General features: G+C 41.8%; 1 protein-coding gene across 3 annotated transcripts in view; it reads left to right on the top strand.

The window, feature by feature from the left end:
* Positions 1-12,967, top strand: part of LOC139758282 (beta-1,3-galactosyltransferase 1-like) — a 37,614-nt gene extending 24,647 nt beyond the window's left edge. For all 3 annotated transcript variants that reach the window (XM_071679492.1, XM_071679493.1, XM_071679494.1), the window contains exon 3: positions 10,337-12,967. In XM_071679492.1, the coding sequence (XP_071535593.1) occupies positions 10,337-11,582 (1,246 nt within the window). In that variant the 3' untranslated portion in view covers positions 11,583-12,967. The remainder of the gene's footprint in view (positions 1-10,336) is intronic.
* Positions 12,968-17,261: the final 4,294 nt, after the last annotated feature.

Raw genomic sequence — 17,261 nt, 5'->3', positions numbered from 1 at the left:
TACATCGAAGAGACGAAGCTAGGACGCCATTTGGTAAACATGTGATTGTCCAAAACATGTTTTGGACAATCACATGTTAAACTTATTTGATTTCTTCGCTAACTTGGGGATTTATCAATAAAAGATCTAGGGTACTTTAAGATAGATCCAATAGTATATACCTTCTAAAACTCATCATCAATATACTCTGGACTGCAAATACGTAATACCTTAAGGAGCATAGATTGAAATGATGATAATTTAACTCTATGTTGAGATGAGTAATGATGGATATATGAGCATACATTGGTAGGTTTTCTGTATATGCTAAACTTAAACTTGTTTCCTTGCCTATGGATAATGCAATCTAAAAATGGTAACACACCATTATTTTTATTTTCTTCAGCAAAAGTACACAAGTAACAGGTACAACCACAAGGAAAGGGAAAATACGAAGTGTCAAGCACTTTCGTATGATTACAGCGTCAGGACACATGACAGCTAGGGAGTGAGTGTGAACGAATGTGGCCTTTGTCTTTTCCTAGCGCTATCTTACGCGCACGCGGGGGGTGGGGTGCCTTTTCATGTGGCGGGTTTGCGGCGAGAATGGATGAACGCAGCATGTATGAATATGTACATGTGTATATATATATACATGTCTGTGTATGTATATGTATGTATACGTTGAAATGTATAGGTATGTATATGTGCGTGTGTAGGCGTTTATGTATATACAAATGGATGTGGGTGGGTTCAGCCATTCTTTCGTCAGTTTCCTTGCGCTACTTCGCCAACGCAGGAAACGCTAATCAATAATGAAAAATATATATACAGTCTGTTGATATACAACTAAGAGACGTAGCTAGGACGTCTCTTAGTGGTATATCAACTGATTGTTATATTTCTGTCTTGTATCTCCCCTGATGATGTGATTATTTCACGAAAGTGTACTTGGGAACTTATCGTGTTCCATTTTCCCCGTGGAAAATGGAACATATATATATATATATATATATATATATATATATATATATATATATATATATATATATATATATATATATATATATATATATATATATATATATATATATATATATATATATATATACATATATATATATATATATATACATATATATATATTTTTCTTTTTTTTCTTTTTTGCTTTGTCGCTGTCTCCCGCGTTTGCGAGGTAGCGTAAGGAAACAGACGAAAGAAATGGCCCAACCCACCCCCATACACATGTATATACATACACGTCCACACACGCAAATATACATACCTACACAGCTTTCCATGGTTTACCCCAGACTCTTCACATGCCCTGATTTAATCCACTGACAGCACGTCAACCCCGGTATACCACATCGATCCAATTCACTCTATTCCTTGACCTCCTTTCACCCTCCTGCATGTTCAGGCCCCGATCATACAAAATCTTTTTCACTCCATCTTTCCACCTAAAATTTGGTCTCCCACTTCTCCTCGTTCCCTCCACCTCCGACACATATATCCTCTTGGTCAATCTTTCCTCACTCATTCTCTCTATGTGCCCAAACCATTTCAAAATACCCTCTTCGGCTCTCTCAACCACGCTCTTTTTATTTCCACACATCTCTCTTACCCTTACGTTACTTACTCGATCAAACCACCTCACACCACACATTGTCCTCAAACATCTCATTTCCAGCACATCCACCCTCCTGCGCACAACTCTATCCATAGCCCACGCCTCGCAACCATACAACATTGTTGGAACCACTATTCCTTCAAACATACCCATTTCTGCTTTCCGAGATAATGTTCTCGACTTCCACACATTCTTCAAGGCTCCCAGGATTTTCGCCCCCTCCCCTACCCTATGATCCACTTCCGCTTCCATGGTTCCATCCTCTGTCAGATCCACTCCCGGATATCTAAAACACTTTACTTCCTCCACTTTTTCTCCATTCAAACTTACCTCCCAATTGACTTGACCCTCAACCCTACTGTACCTAATAACCTTGCTCTTATTCACATTTACTCTTAACTTTCTTCTTTCACACACTTTACCAAACTCAGTCACCAGCTTCTGCAGTTTCTCACATGAATCAGCCACCAGCGCTGTATCCTCAGCTAACAACAACTGACTCACTTCCCAAGCTCTCTCATCCACAACAGACTTCATACTTGCCCCTCTTTCCAAAACTCTTGCATTCACCTCCCTAACAACCCCATCCATAAACAAATTAAACAACCATGGAGACATCACACACCCTTGCCGCAAACCTACATTCACTGAGAACCAATCACTTTCCTCTCTTCCTACCTGTACACATGCCTTACATCCTCGATAAAAACTTTTCACTGCTTCTAACAACTTGCCTCCCACACCATATATTCTTAATACCTTCCACAGAGCATCTCTATCAACTCTATCATATGCCTTCTCCAGATCCATAAATGCTACATACAAATCCATATTCATATATATATATATATATATATATATATATATATATATATATATATATATATATATATATATAAGGGTAGAAGGGACTCCTGAGATAAGAAGATTAGGCAAAGTACGAATACATAGATTATCATGGAGTGAAAAAGAGAATGCACGAGCAATCATGACAAGATATCGCCGAAGGCGGGGCTAACGCAAAGTGTTCAGAGAGAGAGAGAGAGAGAGAGAGAGAGAGAGAGAGAGAGAGAGAGAGAGAGAGAGAGAGAGAGAGAGAGAGAGGGAGACCTTGATTTACTCGGTCCGTTAACTCCCAGTAACGGTGACCAGCTGCCCACACCTTTTGATTATGGGTCGTCCAGTGCACACCTCCACACACTCCTACCGTCACCTGCAAACGCTCTACCCATACTCCAACTAAACCCATACCACAACACTGTACCCATATCCTTAATCAAGCTATCCATACGTCCACAAACACTCATACCCCTACCGACACACTCCATCTATAGCTACACACTCTACCCAGACCTCCACACATTCAACCTACACCTACATACACTCTTGCCATTACCAATACACCCGACATACACTCTACTCGCCCTTCCACACATTCCACCTACACCTCACACTATGCCATCACTAACACATACTTAGCCCACGGCACCACAAACTCTGATCACACCACCACATATCTACACACATTCTATCCACTTCGTCTCACATCCTACCCACATAACGCACTCTGCCCATTTGACCATACTCTCTGTTCAAACTACTACGTGCTTACACCACCTCAACGGAAAACGATGAAAGAGTTGAGGGAAAAATTGCAAAACAGAGTATGAAAAAAAAAATCAGACAACCAGCGTAGCTTCTAAGGTAAAAGATCTTGTCTGACAAATCTGCTGGATTTCGTAATGCTATGTATGATATCTGACGTCAAAAAGTACCCTCTGATGTAATGTACCTACTCTTTCATTAGGCTTGTGATAAGGTACAACGCAGGAGACTGCTATATAAATTGAGATCATGTGGTATATGGTGTGATCACAGACGGGCTCATCGACAGAAAACAAAGTTTAGTCTTAAGAGACTAAGCCTACTACTGTCTGACCATAACTAGTGGTGTACCACAGGTCTAGGTCTTGGCTCTGTTCTATTCATGTAATAAATTGATATTCTGATTTTGGATTTGGTATTTAAGATCATCAGCTTTGATACAAAACGAAGTGGCAGAGTCATGAATGAGCAAGCATGTAAAATAATTCATAGAAATCTTGACAAACTAATGGTGATCACACAAATAGCAGATGAAATATAACGTGCGCATATGCAGTTATACACTTTGATACACTTTGCATATAAGAATATTAAACGCAGCTTTCAGACAATCAGATATACATTATTCAAATTACTGTAAATGAAAAAAAGACAATGGAATCATGATTAGTAACAAGCTCAAGAATCATAAACAGTATACAACATGTAAAGAAAACAACCGAAGTATAGGCCTCAAAGTTAGGAGCTCTGGCTATAACCACCTGGAGCAATTCTTGAATATGCTTGTCTGAGACAGCCTTGATTAGATCATTTAGTTGGCCGGCCTGTAAAAAGAAAAGAAGATAGTTATTAAGAGGGTGATAAACTGAAGCCAGCCCTTATAACTTTATAACTTTATAACTTATAACTTTATAACTTTATAACTTTCTTATAACTAAGGCTTAGAAAATTGAAATTCTTTTCCCCCAGAAGCGTTGACTTCTCGATGACCTACAGAAAGTTTTCAGTCTGAAATGTATTCGGCAATGTAAATCACAATGATCCCTTTTAAATACAAAAAACTATGGTCACTTGGACAGATGGAATAAAACTTAAAATTAAAAGATGTAATAATGACGAAGAAAAAGTAAAATTCCCTTCCTAGCTTCAAACTCTGAGAATAGACTGTAGTGCAGCAGAAGATGGGATACTATGGTAAAATTTTGTAGTAGGATTTCCTATCAATTTCCTTGCAGATACTACTTAACTAACCCATGGATTGTCTTCCATTCTTTTTCCTCCGGCTTTGTTGCCGGAGGATAGCCTTCTTTCTGCTCTATTCTTGCCTCATATACTTGATTCAGAAATGATGGAAATGTTACAAACAGGTCAACTTGCCTTCTGTTTTCTGTCTTTCCTATGCATTCTCATGTACCCACTCTTACACATATATCCTTACATCTGCATCACTCTTCCCACACCATCATACACTTTACCGACACCTCCACACACTTTACAAAAAGATCCACACCTCTAACCACACCTGCAAACACTATCCATACATGCGCATACACTACTCACATCTATTAACAATCTAACCACATTTCTATAGACTCTGTTCATACCTATAAAGACTCTGCCCATTCCTCCGTACACTATCTACACTTCCACACATTCTACCCACACTCTTAAACGTCCACGCACTGTACTTACACCTTCTCACTTACTTTACTATATCTCTACCCACAGTCACGAGCTCTGCCCACAACTCTACACATTGCACTCAGTCACACACTCTACCCACGTACCAAACTAATCATACAGCACCACATACTCGATGCTCCTCCCTTCAATTAGCGGTGTGGACTTTCCCGCCGTTGGCCGCGCGAACCCTTTCACCTGGAGATAATTTTTTGTTTACATGCGACTGGAACCTATTTCAGAGAGAGAGAGAGAGAGAGAGAGAGAGAGAGAGAGAGGAGGGGGGGTTGATGGACAGATAATTCTTTTTTGTAGATGCGAAAAAGGTTAAAAATTTCTCCTTTCTATTCATGTACATATCTTTAATAAATCTCTCAGTACCACAATAGAGAAACCGGGAACTGCTCATCTTCATTTGTTGATATATGACACACACACACACACACACACACACACACACACACACACACACACACACAGGGCGGGGGCAAGCCTCATGACCACAACCTCCTTTTGCGTTGAAGGCCAAATGACTGGCCTCACCCTTCCCCTCCTCTCTGTTTTTCATCCTCTCTTATTGTGATCTCTTCCTTAGCGTTTTCTTTTTTCTGTATTATTCACGTACTCAACTTCACGCAATCATTTTTCTGTCGTCTCTTTTCTTGAGCCTCTTCTTCGCGTCTTTTCTTCCTTTCTCTCTTTCTTCAACTCATCAACTCATCGTTCATTTCCTTCTATCTATTTTCCTTTGATCTTTTCTCCCTCACCTCTGCTTTCTGTCTTCATCCTAATTGTTCTTCCTTTTCCACGCTCAATCTTCCCTATTCCTTCTTTCCTGCCTCCCCAGTCCTTCCTTCTATTCTACCCTGCCTCCCCAAATCCCTTCCCTTCTACCCTGACTACTCAGTCCTCTATCTCTTTCGTCCCTTGCAACCCCACCTCCACCCTGACTCCCCAGTCCTCTCTTTCCGTTTTTCTACCTTCCAAAGACCCATTCCCTTTGTTTTGTCTCCCCTTTTTCCCTCTCATCTCGACCCTGCCTTCCTAACACCAAACCATTCTTTTTTAGATAGAGTGGATAGAGGAAAGGGAGAAAAAGAGGGACTGGTGAAAGGATAGTTTGAAATGGAAGAGAAGATACGGTAAATATTATGTACAAGTGTATGATAAGTTTTTACACGCGCGTTTTTGGTACCTTATACCTCCAACCCCTCTCCCTTCTGCCCCCAGCTCCCCAACTTTCTTCCCTTCTGCCCTGCCTCTTAGGACCGACCTTCCGCCCCCAGCTTGTGAGGCATGGCCAATATGGGCGTCCGTGACCGCCGCCCAGGCCCCTTCCGCCATGCACTGCCACTGCTCCTCACCCCAACACCGCTCCTCCTCTTTCTTTGTCTTTCTTTCTTTTACCTCGCAAGGGAAACAGCCAGAAATGTAGAACATTTCCGTTGACTGTCCCTCAGAGAGAGCGATAACTGCATTCTACTCTGTACCACCAACCACACAGTATCCCCCAATCCAGGTAAGGGGCGCGATGTCCTCAATTGGATATAATGGCAGATGAGATAGAAAGGTTTTGATAATGACCGTTGTCTTTACTACTCCCTCGAAGAAATAAGCTCTCTCTTATTTAGATGTCCTACCTGGTTGGCCACTGATACCGTCCGTATCCGGGTGCTTGGTGATTCCAATATTTTTCCAATAACTTACGTCGAAGCTCTAGATTCTTATTTCTTAGAAAAGCCGGGCAATTCAAACCAATAGCTTCATTTGTTTCAGGAAACAATAACTTGTACCAATCAAAATGGGGGAATAGGTTCCCGCCCCTGTTGTCAGCGACGGAAGAGTTGCCAGTGAATATTTTCAGTTACTGTGAGCTGCTTACACCCCCCCCCCCCCCCCCCCCCCCCCGACCTTTCTTTTCATCTCTCGTGATAAATGTAACTCCCATCCGGTTGTAGACTCTTCCAGCTCGACAACAGGTTCGTCCAGCTCAAGGGTAGACCGTTCTTTGGAAAAGGAGGGATCTGGGTTGGCAATTATGGGCGTAGGCATCCCGCTACGCACCAACTGGGATGGAGGGGTTGGAGTATGCGTCGCCAGAGTGACCTGCTAACACGTCTTCGTTAGGTATAGTCGCTGGGAATACTCAGTCACAACATACTATACAACAGTGCAGCTTTTATAACAGTGAAGTATGATCACACGCACATCGCTGGAAACTCATTATGTATATGACAGCGTCGTAACTCATACGTCTGCCTAAACACTGAGAATCCCGAACTAAGAAGTTGAGCGTTACCATCCGCCTGAGCAGGAAAGGGCGTTGATTCTCTTCTCTCTCTCTCTCTCTCTCTCTCTCTCTCTCTCTCTCTCTCTCTCTCTCTCTCTCTCTCTAATAGAGTGGTTAGGGTTCCGTATGAACCAAGAGTGTTCCATGTTTGTACAGCTGTCGAGGTCTCAGTTATGTGTAGATTTGCGTCTCCGTTGTCGTATAGTTTCTGCCATACTTTATGTGATGTTTCCCTTAAGCATAAGCCATTTGGTTTATTCTTTAGTGTTTCATGATTTTCTTCACTGTTTTCGATATGGGAGCACTTTTCGTTTGTGACGAGCCGTAACGTCATATTTCCTATCCTTTCTCGCTTCAGCATGCGTGTTCTGAGGCCAGGTGTTTGGGTAAATGGGCAGTATGTTAGGTTAGGAAGGATTATGACTCACCAGGCGTAACTTCTGGCTCTCCGGAAGGTGCTAGAACCTTTAAATGCTCTCCAAAGCCACTTTTTCCTAAATGGGAAACGACTGTTCGAGTACAAGACGAAGGGTATTCAATTACATATCACTCGAATAGTCATTTACCTTTCAGGGGTGATCCTTGCCTAGCAGTAATCCTCTCGCCTCATACTCAGGGGACTCGTGTTCGATCCTGCCTTTTGGATTTTAGCATATATATATATATATATATATATATATATATATATATATATATATATATATATATACACACATACTATTCGCCATTTCTCGCGTTAGCGAGGTAGCGTTAAGAACAGAGGACTGAGCCTTTGATGGAATATCCTTACTTGGCCCCCTTCTCTGTTCCTTCTTTTGGAAAATCAGAAACGAGAGAGGAGGATTTTCAGCCCCCGCATCCTTCCCTTTTTCTCCATATGTGGCACGACTTGTTTCATGGATACAATCCACCTCAACAGGTGCCAGTACTTAACAGAGTTGTTTATATCCCAGCGTCACACCGGAGTACCACCTCATACAATTTTGTTTGACATGTAATATTTCTCTACATATGGCACATGTTTCGTGAAGACAATCCACCTCAGAGGTGCTTGTACTTATCAAAGTTACTTAAATTCCGTTACTCCAGCGTGATATTTCGAAGTGTGTGAAAGGAAAAATTTAGAGTAAATGTGAATGAAAGCAAGATTATTAGCTTCAGCATGGTTAAGGGACTAGTTAGATGGGATGTAAGTTTGTATGGAGAAAAATTGTAGGAAGTGAAGTGTTTTAGACATCTGAGAGTGGACTTGGCAGCAAATGGAACCATGGAAGCGGAAGTGAGTCATAGGGTGGCGGAGGAGGCAAAGATTCTGGAAGCACTGAAGAACATGAGGAAAAAGAGAACGTTGTTTGGGAGGGCAAAAATGGAAATGCTTAAAGGAATGTGGATGTGTTGGAAATGAAATGTTTGAGGGCAATTTTTGGTGTGAGGTGATTTGATCGAGTAAGTAATGAAAGGGTAAGAGAGATGTGTGATAATGAAATGAATGTGGTTGACAGAACAAAAGAGGGTGTGCTGAAATGGCTTGGACATCTTAAGAGAATGAGTGAGGAAATGTTAACAAAGAGGAAATATGTGTCAGAAGTGAAGGAACAAGGAGAATGGGAGACCAGATTGGAGACGGAAGAATGGGGTGAAAAAAAATGTTGAGCGATCGGGGCCTAAACATGCAAGAGAGTGAAAGGCGTAGAGGGCAGTGTCAAGTATCTTCTCTGTGATAATTTGTTGAGTGCTTTATTGATGTCTATTGCAACTAGTATTGTCTGGGAGGTGGCGCTGTGGTTGGTTGAAGCCATCTAGGATGTATTGTGTGAGGTCACTGTATACCATGGTGGTAGAGTGGTTGGGTATGAAGCCATGCTGCGAGGGTGAAAGTTTAATACATTGTTTGATTTTGTTGTTATTCGGTTTTTCGCAGAAACTGGATACTGATGATGGCAATGACATAGAACGCCAGGAGAATGCGAGTTGGAGGTTTTGGAGGGTTTTAGTATTAATATCATGGTGGCAAATTTCCAGATGTCAGGGATTTTTTCCTATGTTGATGGCTCCAGTCACGGACAAAAGTCCACATCAAGGACGGGCCCTAATTGAAATGTAGAGGAATCATGAAACGGAAAAAGAAAAGAAAAGGAAAGTATTTACGAATTTTTGAGTGAAAAACCTGTCTTTTGGAATGTGCCAGGTCATAGTTACTGGGAAAGACATGAGAAGGTAGAGAGTTCCACAGCTTCGGCGTGAAGGGAAAGAAGCAGGTACCAAAACTACCCATTATTGAGTTGCTGATGGCCACACATAATCATGTGACGCAGCAGCTTGCCGAGTATTGCGTGGTCTAGCTAGTGGTGCGATTACACAAGCAGCCAGCCCTCGGGAGCAAAATCCAAAGTAATACCTCCAGAAGAGGGAAAGTGAACCAACATTGCGGTGCAAGACAAGGGGTCAAGATTGGGAATTAGCCTGGAACAGTTTATAGGGCGGATCGCTTACGACTCAGCTCTATCAAGTAAGGATGCAGAGCTAGAACCGTCCCAAATGTGAGTGCAGTACTCCATACAAGGACGAATCAAACCCATGTATAAAAGAAGCAACTGTTCAAAAGAGAAGTTTCCACATTTTTCTTCTCATATAATGATATAACTTCAAAAAGGACTATAACCAACTTATAATCAAACCATCTGTAACAGAATATATAGTTTTACGTACATATAGTAAATACTACTCATGTATGTGTAAATTGAGTTTATTCGAAAAAGCATCACAATATTGACATGGACGAGAACATCAGTCATCTGGATAAATAAATGTGAATCATTATTACAGAAATCACCGCATATGAGAAGGCAATTTTTTATGCTTCATGTGTAAAATGGATTTTTTTTTTTTGTAAACCATACGATGAACACATTTTCAGGGACGGTATGATTATGTATCAACACCTGAATGGTGTGACTTGTAGATAAAATGTCACTTCAGGTCTTCATCGCTTTCGAAAGCTATGGTGTCCGTTTTTCATATGTGTATATTTACTCAGTAATTTTGTACTAGATTTACAAGATGTTTTTAGTCAGGAATCCTCATATTTTATACCAGAGAGAGGGAAGTTCTTTTGTAGTTAACTTGACAAACATGTTCTTATCTTGCAGACTGACTTGCTGGAGATTCATCAAGGTAGCAGCGTCGGCAGAGGCAGCAGTCGGGGAAGCAGCAGGCAGCAGCGGCAGCAGCAGCAGAAGCAGCAGCCCCTGCTCAGATCATGAAAATGTGGGCAGTGGACAGTACGGCCGGTGTTGTGGGGGGAGGCTGTGTGTTGTAAGGCTGGTGCAACTTGCTTTCCTCATTACCATGGTCGCCGCTGTCACCCACTTCATCCTAGCTGCCTTCACTTCCGCGCTGGTTGCAGCGCCCACGCCCCGCCCTCGGCCGCCCGTGTTCTCCCTACCTGAGGACCAGCTGCCGCAACCTACCTCCTCTGTTCTACTCGACCTGCACGATTTCCACTACCTGCATGAGGCGGTAGCGGCCTGCACCTCCTTGCGGCTCTTCTTTGTGTTTCTAGTTCACTCTCGACCAGACCACTTCCGGCAACGGGAAGCCATCAGGGCCACCTGGGGCGGCCTCAGGGACCTCGGCGGTGGATGGGTGGCCCGCACTGTATTTCTTCTTGGGCGGGGTAGCGGGGACGGCGACATGGGCGACCCAGACAGAGCGAAGGTTGAGGAGATGGTGGATCAGGAATCGACGCAACACCGAGACCTGGTGGTAGGAAGCTTCACCGACCATTACCACAACCTCACCTACAAGCACATCATGGCACTGCGCTGGGCTGCCACTCACTGCGCCCATGCCACCTTTCTCGTTAAAGCCGATGATGATACCTTTATAGACGTGCCGGCGTTAAAAGCTCTGCTAGTCCGCACCTTTGACCTCCCTCCACCACAACGAATTCTCGCTTGCAACGTCTTGCCCGCGGGGACGAAGCCACAGCGCACGGGTAAGTGGGCAGTGAGCACAGCCGACTACCCATGGCCAGAGTATCCGCGCTACTGCGCCGGCCTAGCATATGTAGCGACGCTTGACTTGGCCGAAGAGTTGGCCCGCGTGGCCCAGGCTAGCGTGGCGCCCAGGATATGGGTAGACGATGTGTGGGTGACAGGGTTGCTAGCAGAGTCGCTGCACCTCCATCCACACTACCTCAACCTCCGTTACTCTTACGACTATAACGAAATGGTAAAGTGGACCGCCCGTGCTACACCCAATGCTCCCGCTCCCTATATGTTCGCCCACCTTGACCCCGCCTGTCCCGACTGGCGACCCACTCTAGACATCCTCTGGCACCACGCCCTCATTGCACACAAAAATGCCACATCCATATCATTCTACTCTAGATGATATAAGCCAAAAACAAATGGTGTACATACGCTTGTGTAAACCGTCTCGTAACCCCACGAAAAGAAGGCAATTTTTTCCCCCGTTTTATACCGTCACATCTTCAGCCTCACCCTCACTGCATTCGATACCATTAGCAACTGACCTGACCCTCATCTTCACCACACCCTTAAAAAACTGGCCTCAATAAATGAATCTGCACTACAACCTTGACATAAATGCCAAGTAAATGTCAGGCCTCCGGCCACCATGGCTGCATCTAGGTCTTCACTAAACCCCAAGTTTACTACATCGTCGACACTACTAGCATTTAATGAACAATGACCTAGGACTTACTCCTCACGGATCAGTTGGAAGACAGTCTTCACTACTACCTCATCTTCACTACATTCTCGACACCCCTCGCCTTTGATCCGGCCTTTAAGGGATTGGTCAAAGGCCATATTCACTACATTGTCATCTTCAATACATGACATCGTCACTACACTACATCATTATACTTTCTTCAGCACTTCACTCGTGACACCCTTGGCCTTTAACATGATCCTAGCTCATCTGTACCACTCCTTCATCTTCCGAATACCATCGTCACAAAACCCTAAACTATAGTACGCATTCGATGCCACTGAACTTTTTCTTGATCCTTAAGGATCAAGTCAAAGGCCCTAATTAACGAAAACGCGTTCTTACCTAACCCTTACGAGTCAGGTCAAAAATTAAGCTTAGACCAGCAGTGAAGCTCAATTTTTCCTCTATTCCTGTGTTTACACACGGGGAAAACAAAAAATTAAGACCAACGCTGCTACCACCACTATATATATTGTTTTCTTGACAATAGATTCTATATCATTAGCGCTTTGGGATTAGCTTCATTCCATGATCAGGATTTACAAACATTGTACAAGGCTTATCAAAAAACTAATTGAACATAATCATACATTATCATAAATAATATAAGGTAAGACATGCTGTACAGGGCTACCGTTTTATCGTTACCATGAAAGCAGAATCCTGAGGAAAGTGTAACAGAAAAATTTTGAACTTGGTGTACAGTTGAATATCTGGAAATTATATGTCTGAAAGGAGGAATGACATAAAGAAATAAATGTATACACAAGACTGACTTCCTCTAACGGTAGAATATTTTTGATACTTGCCGTCTGAAAAACGGTTGGTTTGTACTATCAAATACCACATAAAGGATTCTCAAAACTATACACTGAAGGGCAAAGGGCCCATAATCTGCCTGTCACCCAATATCAACACATTTACTACAAACAGTGCTGGTAATCCCATATGGCACTATGAAACTTGAACTAATCTTTTATGTTTTAATTCATGTAATGTCTTCGTCTGCGTCAGACGTGTATCAATAAAAACTATCTCACCATAGTGTTTTATTACTTCATATTATCTACCTTAAGCCCTTACATATATTTCTTATTTCTTTTTTCTCTATGTGTACATAGACTTCCTCGACCATATAAAATTATGAAAAAGGGAGGGAAGCCTTCTACCTACTCACATTGGAAGAAAGAAGAGTTAGGGAAGATATTATAACTACGTACTAATTTCTAAGTAGCCATGACGTTATATGAAATAGATAGATTTATAAATCCTAAAGGCTAACACAAAAGGGTACAACTCGAAACTAGGTATGAGACACTACTGAGGGACTTGAGAATAATATCTTGAGCTACTGAGTTGTAGAACAATCTGAAAGACAAAGGCATCTAAACTTGAAATTGCGGCATCACCCCCCCCCCCCCCCCACAGAAATAGCGATACCGCCCCCACACCTTTCCCCTCCTAAGACAGTAAAAATTTGTTGCCTACTTCCTCGCTCATACTGAATAATTTCCGGAATGACAACGATAAATTCATTATTTTTTTTACCTGTTTAAAATTATCTATCTTTCTGTGTTAATGCAAATACAACTGTTAGAATCTTCATGAAAAAACATCAACCGAGAGTGGTACTTTATGGTTATGAAAGGAACAGTAGAAAATCCAGTTTCCCGAAGTTTAATGTCACACAAGCCAAAAGAATGTTTATGTTCGTCTCTGAAAACATGGAATATTTGGTTATGAAGTTATCAATCCCAAGACAGTGTTACTAGCAAGAAGATTCATATCCATATATGTCTTAAGACTGAAAACTGTTTCAGTTAATTTTTGTTGTTGTTGTTAAAGGTAACCATCACGGACAAAAGTCCATTCGTTAAGACCGAGCCTTCATTGAAAAATAGAGAGGGTCATGAAAGGGTAAAGAAGAGACTGGTTGGTAAAGATATTCAATGTATGTATGGTTTATGGTGAAGTGCCTGAGGATTGGCGAAATGCATGCATAATGCCATTGCACAAAGGCAAAGGGGATAAATGTGAGTGTTCAAATTACAGAGGTATAAATTTGTTGAGTATTCCTGGGAAATTATATGGGAGGGTATTGATTGAAAGGGTAAAGGCATGTACAGAGCATTAGATTGGGGAGGAGCACTGTGGTTTCAGAAGTGGTAGAGGATGTGTTGATCAGGTGTTTGCTTTGAAGAATGTATGTGAAAAATACTTAGAAGAACAGGTGGATTTGTATGTAGCATTTATAGATCTGGAGAAGGCATATGATGGAGTTGATAGAGATGCTTTGTGGAAGGTATTAAGAATATATGGCGTGGGAGGTAAGTTGCTAGAAGCAGTGAAAAGTTTTTATCAAGGATGCAAGGCATGTGTAAGAGTAGGAAGAGAGGAAAGTGATTGGTTCCCACTGAAAGTCGGTTTGCAGCAGGGGTGCGTGATGTCTCCATAGTTGTTTAATTTGTTAATGGATGTGGTTGTTAGGGAGGTGAATGCAAGAGTTTTGGAGTCTATTGTGGATGAAAGGGCTTGGGAAATGAGTCCGTTGTTGTTCACTGATGTTACAGCGCTGGTGGCTGATTCGGGAAAGGAACTGCAAAGCTGGTGACTGCGTTTGGTAAAGCGTGTGGAAGAAGAAAGCTGAGATTAAACGTGAATAAGAGCAAGGTTATTAGGTTTAGCAGGGTTGAGGGACAAGTTTATTGGGAGGTAAGTTTGAATGGATAAAAACAGGAGGAAGTGAAGTGTTTTTGTGGGAGTGGATTTAGTAGCGGATGACACCATGGAAGCGGTAGTGAGTCACAGGGTGGGGGAGGGGCGAAGGTTCTGGGGTGTTGAAGAACGTGTGGAAGGAAAGAGCGTTATCTCGGAGAGCAGAAATGGGTATGTTTGAGAGAATAGTGGTTCCAATAATGTTATATGGTTGCGAGGCGTGGGCTATAGATAGGGTTTTGCGAAGGAGGGTGGATGTGTTGGAAATGAAATGTTTGAGGACAATATGTGGTGTGATGTGGTTTGATCGAGTAGGTAGTGAAAGGGTAAGAGAGATGTTAGGAAATAAAAAGAGTGTTATTGAGAGAGCAGAAGAGTGAGGAAAGATTGACAAAGAGGATATATGTGTCAGAGATGGAGGGAACGAGGAGAAGTGAGAGACCAAATTGAAGGTGGAAGGATGGAGTGAAAAAGATTTTGAACGATCGGGGCCTGAACATACAGGAGGGTGAAAGGCGTGCAAGGAATAGAATAAATTGGAACGATGTGGTATACCGGGGTCGACGTGCTGTCAATGGACTGAACCAAGGCATGTGAAGCGTCTTGGGTAAACTATGGAAAGTTTTGTGGAGCCTGGATGTGGAAAGGGAGCTGTGGTTTCGGTGCATTATACATGACAGCTAGAGACTGAGTGTGAACGAATGTGGCCTTTGTTGTCTTTTTCTTGCGCTACCTCGCGCGCACGCGGGGGAAGGGGGTTGTTATTTCATGTGTGGCGGGGTGGCGGCAGGATTGGATGAAGGCAGCAAGTATGGATATGTACATGAAACTTTTCGTGTTTCATTTTCCCCGTGGACTCATAGGAACATGTGTATATATGCATATGTCTGTGTATGTACATGTATGTATACGTTGAAATGTATAGGTATGTATATGTACATGTGTGGGCGTTTATGTATATACATGTGTATGTGGGTGGGTTAGGCCATTCTTTTGTCTGTTTCCTTGAGCTATCTCGCTAATGCGGGAGATAGCGAGTAAGTATAATGAACAAATAAGTATAAATATATATATATATGTATATATATTTATTTTTATTTATTATCTATTTATTTTGCTATATATATATATATATATATATATATATATATATATATATATATATATATATATATATATATATATATATATATATATATATATATATATATATATATAACTTGTGCGGAAATTCCATATGATAATTTCCAGTGAGGCAAAAAAAATCTTGACAGGACTTTCAGGAACGTCGTGTTCTCACGGAACAAAGCATGGATTGTACACTAACTTGGTGTCTCTCTTCTGCTCTTTCGTTTATGTTACGTAGATCAGGTGTTTGAAAAAGGAACAAAAAACGTTTTTCCCGAATATTGAGATCTCTTGTTAAAGGAGATGTGATCCCTTGCCCTGCAAAATGTAGCCTCTTGCCCCGAAAGATGTGGTTCCCCGTCCCATCTGGTTTCTAGTAATGATAATGATAGTAATGAAAATTATCTATATTGGATTAACATATGTGGTTGCCCAAGTAATTCTGGATGTAGCTGTAAATACTACTAAGATGAACACGACTAGATCAAGATGTAACCAGTTGCAAACACGATCGTGTCTGAATGCAAGTAACTGTAACCGCTCCACCGTAAGAACATTCCGATCTATCTCATGGCCACCGGTTTCAAATGTGTTACTCTGTAATTGTCTGACGTAAGGATTCTAATTCACAAAATAATCGAAACTTAGCGTTCTTTAAGAATAACATTACACACACACACACACACACACCCACACACACACACACACACACAAGTAACATGCAAATGATATACAAAATAGTAATAACACAAATTCTCACATACACACATAACGAAATTAAGCAAAAAGTTCTTAAAAAATATAAAACATGAAAGCAGTCATTGAATGCAGCAGAATGATAAGACATACTTAATGCAAACAACATGCATAAATTTATAAAGTTATATGATAGAGAATATGTTCTAGAGATGGGAGCCCAATCAGTATAAAAACTCTTCCCGTACACCACAAAAAAGGTAACTACAAATAGCAACTACACACACACAAACACACACACACACACACTCACACACACACACCAGTGTGTGTGTGTGTGTGTGTGTGTGTGTTTGCATACATACTTAGGAGTTAATACATGGTTTTGGTGTATTACATAGAATAACTTGAGAGTGGATGTGAGTGATTATGGCCTTTATTCGTCCGTTCCTGGCGCTATGTTGCAGGGCATCGAAACCCCAGCTCAGCTCCCTTTCCACATCTAGGCCCCATACCCCCTTCCTTTGTTTTCCTTGAATGCTTCACATACCCTAGTTCAGTTCACTGTCAGCACGTCGACCTTTGTATAAGACATCGTTCAATCTATTCTATCTCATGAACGACTTTTACTCTTCTGTATGTTTTAGGCCCTAATCGCTCAAAATCTTTTTCACTCCATCTGCTACTGCTGCTGTTGCAGTTACTGCTTCTGCTGATGTAGTCGCAGTTACTACTACTGTTGTAATTACTGTTATCATTACCGTTGCAGTTGTTGTTACTACTATCATTGCAGCT

Source organism: Panulirus ornatus, chromosome 30 (genome assembly GCF_036320965.1).
Source record: "Panulirus ornatus isolate Po-2019 chromosome 30, ASM3632096v1, whole genome shotgun sequence".
Lineage (NCBI taxonomy): Eukaryota > Metazoa > Arthropoda > Malacostraca > Decapoda > Palinuridae > Panulirus > Panulirus ornatus.
This window is presented reverse-complemented; position numbering and strand designations above follow the sequence as displayed.